Genomic DNA, 17,404 nt, shown 5'->3' on the forward strand with positions numbered 1-17,404 from the left:
CTTAGGTGTGGAATAGGGCCCAGAAACCTGGACTGGAACATTCCACACAGGGATGGCGCAGAGAGGCTGGATTTGAATCAGAAGCCTCAGGCTCAGGCTCAGTTTAGATCTGCCACTTACTGCAAGGTCACTGGCCTGAGAAATGAACTTTTTTTAACTCTCCAAACCTCAGTTCCCACATCTATTACATGCAGAAAATAAATGGAAGCCATCAAACCTCTCGTCAGGTCATTCGGCATTGCCTCCCCACTTCCAGAAGAGGGTTTTTTTTTTAGCAGAGTAGCTCATGGCTATCCAAGTATGAGTGTTAGCGGTGGGGAAAGGAGACTCAGGATTCACGCCCACGTGTGTTTGAGGCTTTCCCATAATACTTCCTTTTCTGTCCTGGCAGGACCTCGCCTGTGTGGAGGCTGTAGGACCCACAGGAGTGGCAGAATCATCTGGAAGCTCTGGGAAGTCTGCGTACCTCATAGACGTCTCTTCCTTGTTGGTGACAACTAGGATTTGTTTGTATGGGGGCATCCCAGCTTGGTAGATGAAGCAGGTCCCAAAGTTGTAGCTGGTGAAGGAGAAATGGACGGCTGGGCTCACGGCACAGCCTGAGATGCTGCACAAAAATGCTGGACCGTGGCTGATCTGTGGGAAGGGAATGGCAGGCGGAGTGTGATTAGAAGTGAGAGGAAAGGGCCCTTACGCGCTCAGGTGAAGGAGGGAAACAGTCGAGTGCTTTAAAAAAATTCGGGTCTCAGGGCTCCATCTGCAGAGATTCTGATTAGCAGTTTACATGTTTATTTAAGGAAAGCAAGGTGGACCACTCGGCAGCTGGGCCCGACACTGGCTCTTGCTTTGCTCCTGCAGCAATGATTCAGCCTGAAGGCGGAGGGGTGTGCAGAGACTGCCAGTCGTTACCCAACATCTGCCTCCCAGGGCCCCCTCATTAGCAGGACTCTGGCTGCCCAGGTGCCTGGGAAACACGCTTGACTTCCCATCCTTCCTTGCAGCTAAGGGTGGCCATCAGACATAGTTCTCAAGACAGAATGCTGTGAACGCGTTCAGTGTCGGACAATGTTAAATGGTCTCACCTTGATTTTGAGTTCCAGGCCCTTCAAGACACATTTCTTCAATGGCTGGAAAGACAGGGAGGCGTGTGCACTCTGCCCCACATCCACACTGCCATCCATGGGTGAAAATTCCAAGTACTGCAGCAGGGACTTGGGGCCGGATAGCTCTGCCTGGAAGCTGAAGTTGAACTTTCCGGTGTTGATAAAGCTGAATTCACACTGGACACATTCATTCAACTCCACCTGAGAGAGAACAGAGTCGAATGTTGAGTGAATGCAAACCATGGTTCCCTTCTCTGGGGTCAGGATATGCAACATGTTGGGGGAAAACACCCTCTGGGAAATAGTGATGGCAGATGGTGTTCGTGAGTTGAGTATCATTAGCTCAGAGAGTAGTCAGAGAGTCCAGCAAGAGCTACTAAGTGAGAAGAGTGAGATGACGTATCTGAAGAGTGAGATGACAATTTAATTCTTAGATCTCACTTGGTAGCAAAACATCCTTCTGTAGGTTTAAGACAAGCATTTCCCCCTTCTCTCCCATCTCTCCACCCTCTGAAAAGTAAAATAAGCTTTCACATCAAAACCATACACATTCTGGGGGTGGAGCTGCTCCTGGCATATTTCTGTTCTCCTGGTCTCCCCGGCATTGGAAACAGAGATTCAGCTACTACTCACTTGTACTGCTTTTCCCAGCCAGTGTGGAAACAGAGAGAGCGAGGCCCTCTCACATCTTTACCTCATAGAAGTTGACAGTGGTGGTCTGGTTGGGAGTCAGGAGAGTGATGGTGCCAGTCTTGTCCTTGCACTTGACCTCTACATTCATAGAGTAGCCCTCAGCCTTGACATTTAAGGTCAGAGGGTGGGCTTTCTTTTTCACATTGCAGATCAAATTGAAGTTCACTTCTCCTTCCTGCTTCGGTGTGAAGAAAATATCAATTGGGAACCTGGTTGGGGAAGAAGACAGCAGATTAGATAACTAGACCAACCTGTTAAAGAAGGTTGAATACTAAACAATTATACACTAGGAGGAAAAGGCATCCTAACTCCAAATCACGATGAATTTTGAAGATCTGCCAGGCACGGCAGGCCACTCCTTCATGGATTTGCAAACACAGTGGATAGCAAGGAAAAGAATATAAACATAAGAAAATATTGAGAACAAGAGCTTAAAGTTCTCAATGCTCTACAATTCACTAGGAAAATTAACAACAGGGAATAAGTAGGACAGAGATGGAATTGTGATATCTAAATTTTAGAGTGGGGAGAGACTTCAGGGATGGGGCACTCTAAGGGAAACCGATTCTCCTGGCTGGTGGGCCTGGGACTCTGCCATGTTGGGCGAGTGCAGTCCTGGGGGCCTTCCTTTCTGTTTACCTGGACAGCGGTGGGACCCAGCCTTCCATGGGACATACGACCAGGCTGTTGCTGAAACCTTCAGAATATCGGGAGGTGTCCTGGAAGGCAAAATGGAACTCCTGCTCCTCCTTGTTGGTGATCTTCACGGTCTCCCTGGCCTCTCTGCCTGGGGGGGTGGAAACACCACCCTCAGGGAGGCCTCGTGCCTGCTCCTGACCCACCTCAGGAGGCACGAGGAAGCCTTCGTAGAAGAGGTTCCCCAACTTCTTTCCCTTCCTCTTCCCAGCTCCTCGGCCTTTGGCCTCCTCTCTTCCTTCTTTTTGCTCTACAAGGGTCCTTCCTCCCAAAGGGACTCTACCTCTTCCTTCTAGAACTTTACCCCATCAACTGCCTGTTCCTCTTAGGTGGCTGCTCTGCCTGGGTCACAGCTCTCCTGGGATCCTCCTTGTTCCTTCAGACCCAATTCCTTCCTGCTTTTGTTAATGGGGGCTGGTAGGCCCCTCAGCTCTGCCCATATCTCTGTAAACAACCCCTGCATTGGACTCTTTCGAATTAGGCTTTGGGTATGTCACGAGTGTCCTGACAGGGCCCTGACTAATACATCTCCTTTCACTGTTTTGCTTTTTCTTACTTTCCTTGACTATTGTAGAGCATTTATTTTTCCACATGAACTTTAGAATCATTTTTTCCAACTACCCCCTCACCCCAATCATTTTGGAACTAAGGTTGCCAGATTTGGCAAATAATTTTTTAGTATAAGTATGTCCCAAATATTGCATATTGCATGGCATACTGAACTATTATTCATTGTTATCTGAAATTCAGATTTAACTGTGCATCCTGTATTTTATCTGACAACCCTAGTTGGGATTTTAATTGAAACTCGATTAAATTTGCATTTAATTTTGGGAGAATTGACAAATGTTCAGATCTTGTTTGGGGGCATTTTAATAAGATTTTATTCATATAGGTCCTGTGCTTTTCTCGTTACATTTATCCTTAGCTATTATATAGGTCTTACGAATGGAATTTTTTGATTGTTTCTAGGTGCTTACTGCTAAAAGAAAGAGAAACCATTGATTTTTGCACACGTCTTGCATCCAGCCATTCCTACATTATCTTGTTGATTCTAGTAGTTTGTTTTGCTTTTCTCTAGAGTCTCTTGAGGTTATCTATGTATGAAGTCATCAGCAACAGCATAATGAGATTAATTTTGCCGCTTTTTTCCCCAATGTTTATGTCAATTATTTAATTTTCTTGTTTTATTGTATTTGCTAAAATCACTAAGAAAGTGTCCAATAATGACGGTGATAATGAACATCCTTGCCTAATTCCTGACTTTAACTGAAGTGACTTTAGTAGTTTATTACCAGATAATATCTGCCCCTTGATTTTGGTTAATCTTCTTTATTCATGTTTTTCCCTCTATTCCTATTTTACTATTAGAGTTTTTGTTGAGAATGTCTGCTGAATTTTAGCAATGACTTTTCAGTATATATCTGTATGATCACCTGGTTCTTCTTTAATCTGTTGATGTAACAATTATATTGAAATGCACTATCATTGCATTCCTAGATTAAACCCTGTTTGTCTTATTATTCTTATGCTACATTGCTCATTTATTTGTTCAAAACCTTACTAAATGCCACAATCTCCTCCTATCTGTCTATATGTATCAGTATAAGAAATGTATGGAAGTAATACACATCATATTGTTAACACTGGTTTCTTTTGACAGAAAGGAAAGGATGAGATAGAATGGGGGGGGGAATGATTATTACATTTTTCCTTATACAACACCACATTGATTGACTTATAAAGAATATTACTTTTATAAATAAAAAAAATCTAATGAATTACTAAAAAATCCTCTGACTTTAGTTGTATTTTACACACACACACACACACACACAAAACATCACATCCATGTGATAGATTCACAGTGTTATAAGGGACTTGCCAATCACTTCCTTTATGTCCTTCAAGTCTCACCTCAGATGTCACCTTCCGGCTGCCCACTAGCATTCCTTATTCCCCTACCCTGCTTTATTCTTCTCTGGAACACTTATCAACATCTGACATGCTATACATTTTGCTTTTTCATGTTTTGGTAGTCTGCTTCCTGCTACTAGAATGTAACCATCATGACGGTCGGGACCTGGGCTTTGTCCATTGCATTCCCAGCTCACAGAAGAGTTCCTGGCTCACACAAGGGGTTCAGTAATATTTGTTGAACTGGATAAAAGTGTGAAAGGATGGCATAGTAATGTGATCACTTTGGCACAGAGCAAGAAGCAAACAGATACAGCCATAATCTGGGGGCACATGCAAGCAGGATGGGGCTGACGTGGGGATCTGGAAATAAACATAGTCAGTCCAGGCCCCAAAGGAATCTTCCAAGTAGGCTCTGTAGCAAGCCTTCTACATTTCCTTAGGTTATTAGTGTGTGGGTTTAGAAGACACTTGATGGAAATTAGATTGAGAGGTTGAATATTTTGTGGCCTTGTGAATAGTGATAGAGGCCCTCTGACATGCTTCTGGAAGGCACCAGGAAGAGCTCCCCGCCCACGTCTGCTCCTGCAGCGCATTGCTGGGTTGGTCCCACGCCCCTCCCCCACAGGTCATGCCAATTCTAAATATAAACCAACAGGGCAGCCTTACCAATGAGAAGACAACTGAAGTTGAGATGTGACTTGTCCAGATTGATGAGAGGGTCAGTGGCTTTGCCTACCAGCAGGAAAGGGACTGTGATGTTGTGTTCGGGGATTAAGAAAGTCCAGAATGCTTCCGAGATGTCCAGATGGAAAGGTGTGAACTGGAAGATAATCTAAGAAGACAGTTTGGAGCAGAGCAGTTAGAGGCACTTCTGTGTGTTTACTCCATGTGCCCTTAGAGGCTTGCCAGCCCTGGGGTTATGCTGGCTGACATTACCAGGTCATCACTTCCTTTCTACCCTCTTAGTAAGGGCACGTAAGTTTAGCTGTACCAGCAACATCAATCTCTGTTTGCCCAGCCCACCAAATATTTCTAGGGGGGTCTACCCCACTCACAGGCTCTGCTGGCTAGGCTGCCATATTTCATGCCATGTCTTTGGATGGCATGTAAAAATGGAAAGATTCAAGGTAGAAGCTTGTAATTTGGGCTTTTCCTGAAAAGTCTGGGAGAACTGGCAACGCTGAGCCCACTGCTCTGTATGGTGATCTTCCAGAGAAGCACTGTGGCCAGCCAGCCCTGGCGCCCATCATTCCCTATCACTGTACCCTTGGCCTGCGTCATTCATTTGTATGGTCTTCCTGAAGGCAACTGAATTCGGAATTTCCGTTTCATGGATTTATTTCTGCCTCCAAGATTCTCTGTGGAATTTACAGGACAAAGATCTGTTTTGGCCAGCAAGTTCGTATTTCTTTAAGTCTGACCCTCTGCTCTAAATCACTGTGTGGACATTAGGACTAAGCCATGGAACATGACTCCACTTTTCTGTTTTGCCCTTTGGCCTGACCAAGTAAAAATACATCTGTGTCCTTTCAATGCTGTCAGTCCCTTAGACAAAAATAACTCTTTACTTCTTATTCTTGTATGAGTCCTAGAGTCCCCAGGCATTGGTGTCCAGCTCTCCTTTCCTTGCTTTCATAATCTCAATTTTTAAAACTTCTGTTTCTCCATGGCCAACCAAGAGAGCTCGGGTTTGTCTTGTCCATGAGGACTGCCTAACACATACAGTAGCCACTCAAGAAACACTTGTTGATGGACACACCCTTAGGCTGTTCTCCCTAACTCTACCCATGCTCTACCGCAGACCTGCTATGCAGAGGGGCATAGAATTAATAAAGTCCTGGGTCAAGCGGTCCCCATTCACACACACCTCAGCTTTCTTTTCAGGGTGGATGAGGCCCTTTTCTGTAAGGCATGTGAAGGCTGGAGGGTTCTGGAGACTTTCAATTTCTTCAGAGACCCAGCAGAAGGAGTAGGTGCTATTGGTCGGGTTCAGTATTGTAAAAGTCCTGGCCGAGGGGGGAAGAATCGATAGCAGAGAGTGAGAGAGGGGCTTGAGGATTAAGAGAAACTTTTCTAGACTGTTCCCTAGCACACTTCCTTTATGTGGGAATCAGAACTGTTCTGAGCACTTCGTTACTGCAGAAACAAACACTGCATCTCACTTGGGGATCCCAAGTGTGGCTAGAGTTCTGGACTTTGGAATAATAATGACACCAAGGGCTCTTCTGCCCCAGTGATCCTCTGTGGTCAAGGCAGTGGTCAGGGATCCTATTTTTATGTCTTCCAAGTTTTCCAGAGTGTCAAAACTAGGGAGACAGAAGTCAGCTTCCTCACGGAGGCAGTTCTCTAAAGTCAAACCGCAGGATAGCAAGCGTGCTTCTACGTGTCAGTCTAGCTTGCTACTCTGAATTCCTCCTCTGAGTTTTTAGAAGGACTGACTGATAGGAACTCAACTAGTGCAAACCTAAATGACTCACCGGAGATTCTTCCCTCCTATGCCCACGCTGGTGAACTCAATCACCCGGGTGTTTGGATCCAGAGCCCCACCACTAGGCCCTCGGAGATCTGGGTTGCGCCGATGACCGCTGATGTAGTCTGAGTCTTTCAGGTCAAAATGGCAGAAGGGCAGGGAGCTCCGCCCTTTTGCTGACAGGACTGGGCCTTGCTCTCCAGGTGGCAGGTTAGGAATCCTGAGAGGATAAGGTTATTTTGATCTATTTTTAACTTTTTAATCGATTTTTGCTTTCGTGGTTGGAAATGAATATGACACCCACCAGAATGTGAGCTCCATGAGAGCAGAGGCTGGGTCTGTCTCAGTCAACAATATAACCTCAGTGCCTTGAACAGTACATGATACACAGTAGGTGGTCACTAATTAATTGTGGAGTGGATGGATGCATGAATGGGCTGAGTATGAGGAGCCTGAATTCTGGTTCCTTCTGTGTACCTTACTATGGCCTCAAGTTACTTCCTTTACCAATGGTGAGAAAACCTCCCTGCTGTAAGGTCAGCACAGAGTCTTTCCCTCTGGGCTCTTTCATAGGCATCTAGTGGGATATGAAAAAGGACTCAGACATCCTTACAAAACTACCCTGAGCTCCTTGGAGAAAGTACACTAGATGTGAGCAGACCTCGAGCCCCAGCACCAAGCTTAGGTGGCCCAGGTGTGGGAAAGGTCCCTGCAGTGTGACTGCAGGGTTTCTATAGGTCTTATTGTTCACATAGGTCTCTGCCACCCTATGCCATGGATCACAGACTTCCTCTAAGGTAGGTGTTCTCCATGGAGCTGGCCGGGGAGTGGGTACCACATCAGGGACTTTCATTGCCAGATGTTACTGGATTGACTCTCCTCTAACTGGACCTGGGCCCCACCTGTGCCTCGCTTACTATGTACCAGGTCCACCTCCTCCATCGCCACCACCACCTAATGTTTATCGTACTTATTGCGTGCCAGGCACTGTTCTAAGCTCTTCACTTGAATTAGCTCATTTAGTCTTCACAACTCTACAAGGTGGGTACTGTCATTTGCATTTTACATAGGAGGAAACTGAGTCTCAGAAAAGGTACAAGAAAGCTTTCCCAAGTTCATGCTTGCCCCAGGACTGGAACCCAGCTGGCTGCCCACCATCCTGTTGCCCAGTGGAATCCTGTATGTGGCCGGGAAGGGGAGGTGGGCGGGAGGCAGGGTCTACAGAGGGTTGATGAGCTATACAAAAGACTGGATTCTCTTTGCTCTCCAAAGGGAAATGTGGCAATGTGGGGCTGAGGAGGGGTCTGGGGCTGGAAAGAATGGTGGGCGTCGTGGGACAGAAGAGGGGCTAGGAGCTGCAGCGCTTTGTGCTGGGAGATCATCTCCTTACTGGCAGAAAAGATTGCTCTCGAAGTCTCCAACCTCCGTTGGGGAGAATTTCACTTTGAGCTTCTGAGTCTTCCCCACGGGCACCATGCCCGAGACGGGCTCCACAGAGAAGGGTGGCAGGGAAGCTTCGTTCCAATGGTCCATGGCACTGTCCAGGGTGTTGCCCGTGTGCAGCGTGCCGCCCGTGTGCAGCGTGCCCTGGCTAAGCTGGTCATTTTGGGAGAAACCTGGGGGCAGATAGAGTGCCAGTGATATTCTGCACCTGCAGTGGGAGGGCAGGTGTAAGGCAGCCCACTCACAGGCCCTAGGCACCCTCTGTGGGCTCACCTCTGCTAGCGGGTATACTTTGGGCCCCAGGGCCCAAAGAATGGGCTTCCATCTCTCACACGAGACTCATGAAAAATACTTCCATTAATTACATCAAGTTTTCATGCTTGTTTCCTTTTGGCTCAAGGGGGTGGGTCAAGTAGATGTCTATGGGTCATGTGCCTCAAGAATAATGGGCTGTGAACATAATTTTTGGAGAATCATTGCTTTAAAGTAGGGGTTCACAATCTGGGGGCCCATGGAAAAGGGCTCATTAGAAAGATCTGGGAATCTCCAAGTTGAAAGAGAATTAATGGATAATTGCCCACTAAGTGTTGGGCTCTTTTTAAAGTGTTTCACATATATCAACTGCAAATTGGGCATGGGTGTGTATTTTCCTGGGGAGACAGTTCAGAGCTTTCATCAGTTTCTCCAAGAGTCGGTAATCTTCTAGAAGGTTAAGATCTAAAAGAAAAGATTCCTAGGGATCTGTGAAGGTTAAGATCTAAAAGAAAAGATTCCTAGGGATCTGTGAAGGTTAAGATCTAAAAGAAAAGATTCCTAGGGATCTGTGAAGGTTAAGATCTAAAAGAAAAGATTCCTAGGGATCTGTGTGGGCCCCAGGAAGGCAGATCTCAGCTCTTGAGTTTCTCAGGCCCATCTGGCTCTGCAGATGCCAGGAGGCCCCTGCTCTGCTTCTCCTCTGCTTCTTAGGGGGCCGTTGGAGCAGTGCTTGCTTCTCCATGAACAAGCCTCTTCTACTAACTGGGGACGCAGTTCAAGCCCTGGGTTTTACCCGTCACCGCATTTACCTTGGTTATCTGGCATTGCAAAGCTGACAGCCTTTGCCGTCTCTTCTGAGATCCAGCTGAATTCCAGCTGCACATTTCCTGAATTAATCAGTTCAAACCTGCAAACAGATCAGGGAATGGAATTGAGAAATGTGCTTCAGATTTTTGTCCTGTCTGCACATCATCTGTACCGTTAACTTTTTTCTTTAAGTCAAGTCACTTTGTTTCTTAAATATTTCTTCAAAGACAAGTTTTAAGCAATTTTATCTGAACTCATGCATGCGATATACTACTTATATTTCCTTCTAAAACACACACAAAAATATATAGCTATTAAAAGTAAAAGTATGCAGATGTTCAGCACTTAAATCATCTTGCATACTACCGGCAGCCTGTGCAATGAGCTCTCAGCCTGCATCATGGTAATCCTGAAAAATTCCCATGAGAGAGGAAACAAACTCTATTTCACAAGACAGCACCTCCCTTGGGTGCAAATTCCAAAGCCTCTCCTTTCCTGGATCACTTTCCACCAGAAACAATGTCCTTGTGGTCAGAAACCATTTGACCCCTGCCTCAGATGCCTTCACTGGCTGAGGCACATACTTGTCTCAAATTCTCAATTAGTGGAGACTTTTCTTGTCTCAAGTTGCCCTGCTCTAAGACAAGAACTGGGAGATAGAAGCTTTTTCTGGAATCACGATTAAACTTGCTCACAGTCACAGCAAGAGGATGAGGCCTTGATGTAAGAAAATGGTTGTGCAAGAGAAAGAAACACACATGCTCTTCCCAGTTTTAGGGGAGAAGTAGGAGCTGAGGGTTGTGGGGGGGCAGTAGGTCTAAAGGTGGGGTTTAGGGATTAGATTCCCATTATCTGGTCCAGGTAGATCATGTAGCTGTGCCTGAGGTCAAGTGCTTTGGCCTCAGGGGCTTGTGTGAATTTATGAATTGTGTGAATTTATGAGCACTGGTCTTTATCCTAAAGCAAATTTTTATAAAGAGGAGAAATCTCAGTGGCACAGAAGACTTTTAGTAAAATGCATTCTTGGTTTAGGTCCAGTAGTGAACAAATGCTCTGTAAAGGGCCAGATAGTAAGGTTTTTGGCTTTGCGTGCCAGAGATTTCCGCAGCAACTGCTCCCTCTGCTGTGGAAGTGCAGAAGCAGCCGTAGACGATAATAAACAGACGGGCACAGCTGTGTGTCCACACAACTGTATCCATAAAAATAAGCAGCTGGCTGGGTTTGGTCCACGGGCCAGAGTTTGCCAACCCCTGCTGTAGGTGAAATGGCCGTCAGCAGAAGATCCCACTTCCTGCTTCTTATCTTTTGGTTCTATAATAATTTGAGAGGACGCCTTAAGTGCCACAAATGCAGAATGAGTTGAACAAGTTAACTACTAATTTTTACAATGCAGAAATGTCAGTGGCTTACACTTTTGTGTTTGTAATTCTCAAAGAATAGTCACAGGCTTTCTCTCTGTCTATGTTGCTCTCTCTGCCTGAAGGCCCTTTTTCTCACTTCTTCACCTGGCCACCTCCTATTTCTCCTCCAAAGTTCAGCTGGGCCACCACTTTGTCCGGGAAGCCTTCCCAGACACTTGTCTCTCCCCATATGTTGGTCTGCTTTAGGTACGCTTCCTGCAAACCCAGAGCACTGTACTGCAACCATCAGTTGAACTATTTTCACCCATTCCCCCAACACCCACTACGAGCCCTTTGAGAGCAGGACCCACAGCATCCTTGTATCACCTGAGTGTGGATAAAGGGTTAACATAACCCTTTCTCCTTCTAAGGACAATTTCGACTTTGAATTAATTTTCTAGTTCTGTTTCTGTGGAAGCCTGATAAGAGAGAAATGTCAGCCATATTATTAGACAACTTTGTTTATAGTAAAAATGACCCCTGATTGGTAACTTGCTTTGGGCGGGACTGGGAGGAATCATGATTCCCTGGAGGGAGGCCATAGCACTGGGGTTCTCTGAGTGTAGTGACTCTTGTAACTGGGCATGTCCCTTGCAGGGATCCTGGAAGCTATAGCCATGGAGTGGTTACGAGAAATGTTGGCTTCTGTTGGTCACGGCCTTCTAAGCTAAGATGGACCCCATGCCCGCTAGTGTAGGTATTGTCCAAGCTGTCACCTGGGGCAAGGGCAACAGGAATAGTTCCTGGGTGGTGATACGGGCTGTTGCAAGGACTGTTCCCACTGAAGCCCATTGCCTGATGCCACCTTCCCGGTAAGACTGTGTTTCCAGGTCTACATCTTGATTTCAAGTGTGAACTGAATGTTTGGGTCTGAATGTTTCACTGGACCTACAAAGACCCTCTGGTGCGCAGATGTGATGTCTGGTCTATGCTGTTGTGGACACTGAATAAATGTTTGATGAAGGAGCCAGTGAATGATGGAGTGAAAGAACTTCTCTGAGAGTGTCAGGAGGCTTTTTATGACTCACTCAAACACTCGGGTCTGGGAAACCAGTGTTTCCTTAAAGTGCACATCGCTCGTCTGGCACTTGTATGAAGCGAAATTCACGTGGGCACTGATCTGCAGCTGCAGTTCTCGGTAGTTTTCTTCTAGTACTGAGTAAGCAGGCTCAGGATCCGTCTCTATCACCTGTAACAAAGGCAGCCGTAACCTCAGTGATGCAGAGCCACCTGCCTCACAGAAATAATGGGGAGATAAAACAGTGCTTCATTCTACCCGTGCAAATGAGAACCAACTCACAAACTCAAGTTACAGAATAAATGATGAGGCCAAACCTAAAATGACTCATAAATAGGAGAGGAAGAAACTGAACAACAAGAAATTACTGAGAGCATCAAGACTGCACAGGCATGAGTTTTGGGGTCAGATACGCTCCAAGAAGGTAGAATAAAGGAAATCATAAAGGTAGGAATAGATATTAATGAAACAGAAAATAAATCTAAAACAGAGAGGACCAATGAAACTAAAAGCTGTTTATTTGAAAAGATTTAGAAAACCTGTGGTGAGAATGATCAAGAAGAAAAAAAGAGAAAATACACATAACCAATATCATAAATGAAAAGGGAGATATCACCATCCATCCCACAGATATTTAAACAGACGATAAGAAAATACTGTGAATCATTTTATGAAGATGCATATGAAAACTTAGTTGAAGGGAAAATTCCTAGAAAAATAATGTAATAAAATGGACTCAAAAACAAATTAAAAAAACCTAAAGAGTCTTATTACTATTAAAGAAAATGAATGGTAGTAAAAAAAAAAAAAAATCTTTAAAAAGACCTAAATAGAGAGATATACCTTGCTAATGGAAAGGATGAATTGATGTTATAAAATTATCCATCCTTCCGAAACTGATTTATAGATACAATCCAATTCTAATCAAGTTTCCATCAGGGTTTTCACAGTACTTGTTTAAATGGATTCAAAAATTATTTAGAAAAATAAAGGGCCAAGAATAAGCAAAATACTTCAGAATAAGACAATATGGAGATAATCATGAAAAGATTCATTAAAGTCAAAATATGAGCAATAAATATGGCAAGCACATTTGCAGACAAATACGGGAATAAAAGAGTTTATCAAAAATAAAATGACTAATACTCTTAGTTTTCCAAGATAATACCCAAGTGCTTTCCAAAGTGGGTTGTACCAATTTATACTCCTACTAGCAAAGAGCCACTTTGGAAACGCTTGGGCATTTTCTTGGAAAGCTGAGCATTCACACATCCTGTGACTCAGCAATTCCACTTCCTGTGACTCAGTTTAGGAATATAAACTCTTGCAAATGAACACCGTGTGACATGAACTATAATGCTCACAGAAATACTGTCCACAGTAGCAAACCCCAACTAATTTTCAAAAGAAGAATGGGTAAATAATAATGCAATTCTATATAGCAGTGACATGGGTGTGCTACAGCCGCTTGCAACAATACAGATGACCACACGCAATGACCTTTAAAAAAAATAAAGTTAAAAACTACACCTAAACAATATGCCTTTTAGAATGCATAGGTTAATTTAAAAAAGAAATAGAAACAAAAATCAAGGGAATGAGATCCCAGGGTAGTGACCACGTCTCGGAGAGAGGCAGGGGTGGGATGGCCGAGAACCAACCCGGGTAATCCTGGTTATACTTCCTGTGTTGGGTGTGGGTTCGTCCCTGTTTATTATATTATTAAAAAGAAACCAACGAAGGGATAATTAAAGGAGGGGCACGCATGGACCGAAGATGAGATTCTGATGCGAACAAGAGATTATAATTAACTCAATTCTGGACACTGAGGGGAAAAAGGAAGTAGCTAAAAGACTAGCCATGAGGTTTCTGAAGAAGAAAAAGGTGGGAGGATTTGCTCAACTAGAAACTAGATATCAAGACTTAAATGAGAGGGACTTCCCTGGTGGTCCAGTGGCTAAGACTCCGAGCTCCCAATGCAAGGGGCCCGGGTTCGATCCCTGGTCAGGGAACTAGATCCCGCACACCATAAATGAAGATCCCGTACGCCGCAACTGAAGACCCCACAAGCCACAATGAAGATCCCGCACGCGGCAACGAAGATCCTGCATGCTGCAACTAAGACCCAGTGCAGCCAAATAAATAAATAAATATATATTTTTAAAAGACTTAAATGAAAGCTCCACCAATTAAGGTGAGTGGTTTGTGTGGTCCACGTAGCGTGGATGGCAGGTGGCTTGCTTGGAAGTTCAGTTCGCCGCTTTGGAAACCCAGGTCAGGTGGAACAGGGACCGTTTCCTTTTTCCATGAAAGAAGGAAATGATGAGACACTGAGCTTGAGGGCGGGAGGCATCCAAGCATGGCAGGCCTGGCCAGACTGGGGCTTGGTGTCCCTACTCACTTTTCGTTTTGTAGTGAAAGTCCCGGGCGTGTTTCTGAGCACGTCCACCCACTTGACCGTGCGCATGCGGTCGTCCCAGTCGGGGACCTGGTCTGCAGGGAGCTGAAACACGATCTTGGAGAGCTTGCACTTGATCCCCATCTTCTTCAGGTTGATGGGCACGTCTGACTTCATGGTCACTGCTATGTCCTTGGCACAGCCAGGGTGGAGGTGGCCCACCTGGGGAAGAGCCTTGCGTTAGTATTTTGGGGAATTCAATCCTGAGGACTCTTGATGCCTGATGGTGCCACTCTAGGGGCAGGGTCAAAAGTCTTGGCAAAAAAAAAATGCATCATTCAAGCCCGTATATGTAGACCATCTTAAATAGGTACAAGACGTTCTTAGATAGAAATATAATCATAAAAACAAGAGCAGCTAATATTTACCAAACTGTTACATGCTTCAGGCACTATGCTAAACCTTCACAAAATTCTACTAACCCCCACGACAGCCCTATGGGATGTACAGCTACCACCCTTATTTGATAGACAAGGAATCTTGTAACTTGCTCAAGGTCATACCATTAATGTTAGAAGATCTGGATTCAGATCCAGGCAGTATGGCTCCAGGTACCACACTCTCAACCACCTGTACTTCTCAACCATATGACCTACACAAATTATGGACAGATGTACACAGTACCTTAGCAGTTCTCAGAGTGTGATCTAGTGACCCTTGGGGGCCCCGAGGTCTTTTCAGGAGTTCACAAGGTCAAAACTATTTTCATCATAATACTAAGATGACATTTGACTTTTTCATTCTCATTTTCTCGTGAGTATATAATGGAGCTTCCTAGAGGTTACATGACATACGATATTGCATCAGATTGAATGCAGAAGCAAATATGAGAATCCAGCTGTCTTCTACTAGGCCAGATATTAAAGGGACTTGTAAAAATGTAGAACACTGCCACTCTTCTCGCACAATTTTGTTTTGGAAAATAAAGCCGTTTTCATAAAAATATGGTATTTATATTAACATGTAATGGGTTTGTTATTATATTTTAAATGAACAAATACATGTTTTTAAAGATTCTCAGTTTTAACTTCTAATGTGGTAAATATTGATAGACATAACCCACATAAACAAAAGCTCTTTGAGGGTCCTCAATAATGTTTAAGAGTATTAAGGAGTCCTGAGACCAAAAAGGCTGAGATTTGCTGAAGTGTTCCAGATATATGGGAAATCCAATTTGGTTTGTAGAATAAAATCATGTGTGATTGAACATGCATAAATGCACATACATATACCCAAATACATACTATATATAGTCCTATATATATATAGTCTTTTCATGTTTCTAATAGATAAAAAACACCTCCTCCTCTGGAAAGTGAAGGGAGGAGAAAGCTTAATACTTCCCAAGGCTGCAACTGTGTGTGTGTGTGTGTGTGTACACACGTGGGTGTATACCCGAGTGTGTGCCCGTGGGTGTGTAAATGGACCATAAGAAGCTTATCTCTACCTTCTTTGACTATCACTTCACATCTCTCCAGGAAGCAAAACACTTCTTCCTGATAGCACCCTAATTTAAAGGTGACAAAGTAGGGTCCCCAACCCTCCTTGCTCTATCCCCCTAGAGTTCTGTGCTTGAACAAACTCAGTGGCTGAAACAGAGCAAGAGGCCATGGATACATCCAGTGTCCTGGGAACTCAGAAGTGAACTGTCTATGAAAAACAAGTGCTGGCCAGAGGTGAGGCTCTGCTGCCACGTGGTCCTAGGCCTTGTTCGATGTCAAGCTTTGGTTAGCAATTCATAAAATGTGTGCTGTGAGACACTCAAAGAAGGGGTCAGAAAATTCCAGGTAAATCAAGGTTGACTCGGTTTTAATATGCTGAAGGGCATCTAGAATCTGTAGGAGAAAGATGAAACATTTTCTAAATCTCTGTTGTCCACAAAACCCACCACCCCCATTTTAGCTTTTGATGAACCACTTTTGCAGGACAAATGCTCCAAAGAACACACCCCATGGGGGACACAGGTCTACACTTGGGGATGGGAAGACTGGGACCTGTCTTCATCCATGGAGGTCTCCATGGAATTCCTCAACATCAGTCTTGGTGACCTCAATCTCTGCTCCTAGGCCAGAGGGGACATTTCTGGTACCAGGTCAGAGTGAGGGATGCATCCATCCCATCCTATGTATCTGTGGGAAAAGGGCCGACAATCAAACTGGGGTTGGCTTAGGCCTAAGGGAGTGCAGAAAACAAGGACTGGTTTTCACTTACCTGCGGGGAGAAAGAAACTGTGGCTAAAAGGGGCCATTCGAACCGTATCACATTCACTTGGCTGTGATTAGTGATTGTGAAGCTCACGTTATAGCTGTTTCCAATGTGGCAGTCCCCAAACTGGATGTGGTTCACCAGAGCAGCTAGGGGACAGAAGCAGGGGGCAGTGAGTCCCCTCTTGCCTCCTCTGCAGGCTCACTTCCCCAAGGAGGCAGCTCCTGAAAGACATTGTGCCTCACCCTCATGCAACCCCACCTTCCTTGGATGGTTATACTGGAAACACCTGGAGTCCTTCGCCAGCAAGCTTTCTCTCCTATAGGGGAGTCTACTTATCCATCCATCCATCCATCCATCCATCCATCCATCCATCCATCCATCCATCCACCCACCCACCCACTCTGGCCCTCACCTCCATTTGTACAAAGGAAAACATAGCTCCCCACTGCCCGCCCACCGACTCCATTTGTTTGCTGAAACAGTATTATTAATTGCCACACAGAATACAGCAGTCCCCATTAAATTTGAATTACAAATAAATGATGAGTAATTTTTAGTATAAGTATGTCCCATGCAAAATTTTGGGACACAAATATACTAAAAATTATAGTTTATTTAAAATTCAAATTTAATATCTAAAATTCAAATTTAATGGCGACTGCTGTATTCTGATTTTCTAAACCTGGTAATCCTATTATAAGTATGAAATTTGATTTCTGAACTAGGGTTCACTGCTGGCTCCTGCTTGACCCCTGATAAGAAAGATGCCACCCTGTAGCTACAAACAGGTGAAACACCGGATACATGAGGAGCACTGATTTTAACCCATGTTTTATGGACTGCCTAGTGCTACATTCCAGGACTATAATTAAGCTCCTAGAGAAACTGTGAGACTGTGTTTATAACTCACTTCATAGCAGTCAGCCACACAAT

The 17,404-nt window shown here is 44.6% G+C and overlaps 1 protein-coding gene across 1 annotated transcript in view; it reads right to left on the reverse strand.

Annotated features, from left to right (window-relative positions):
- HYDIN (HYDIN axonemal central pair apparatus protein) overlaps positions 1 to 17,404 on the reverse strand; it is a 389,934-nt gene that overhangs the window by 27,611 nt on the left and 344,919 nt on the right. The window contains exons 65-76 of the mRNA XM_061172597.1: positions 16,475 to 16,617; positions 14,207 to 14,425; positions 11,816 to 11,976; positions 9,390 to 9,487; positions 8,273 to 8,498; positions 6,890 to 7,102; positions 6,280 to 6,418; positions 5,079 to 5,244; positions 2,436 to 2,583; positions 1,798 to 2,005; positions 1,083 to 1,304; positions 467 to 636 (exon numbers count right to left, since the gene is read on the reverse strand). Coding sequence (XP_061028580.1) covers positions 467 to 636; positions 1,083 to 1,304; positions 1,798 to 2,005; positions 2,436 to 2,583; positions 5,079 to 5,244; positions 6,280 to 6,418; positions 6,890 to 7,102; positions 8,273 to 8,498; positions 9,390 to 9,487; positions 11,816 to 11,976; positions 14,207 to 14,425; positions 16,475 to 16,617 — 2,113 coding nt within the window. The remainder of the gene's footprint in view (positions 1 to 466; positions 637 to 1,082; positions 1,305 to 1,797; positions 2,006 to 2,435; positions 2,584 to 5,078; positions 5,245 to 6,279; positions 6,419 to 6,889; positions 7,103 to 8,272; positions 8,499 to 9,389; positions 9,488 to 11,815; positions 11,977 to 14,206; positions 14,426 to 16,474; positions 16,618 to 17,404) is intronic.

The sequence above is a fragment of the Eubalaena glacialis genome, chromosome 18 (genome assembly GCF_028564815.1).
Source record: "Eubalaena glacialis isolate mEubGla1 chromosome 18, mEubGla1.1.hap2.+ XY, whole genome shotgun sequence".
Lineage (NCBI taxonomy): Eukaryota > Metazoa > Chordata > Mammalia > Artiodactyla > Balaenidae > Eubalaena > Eubalaena glacialis.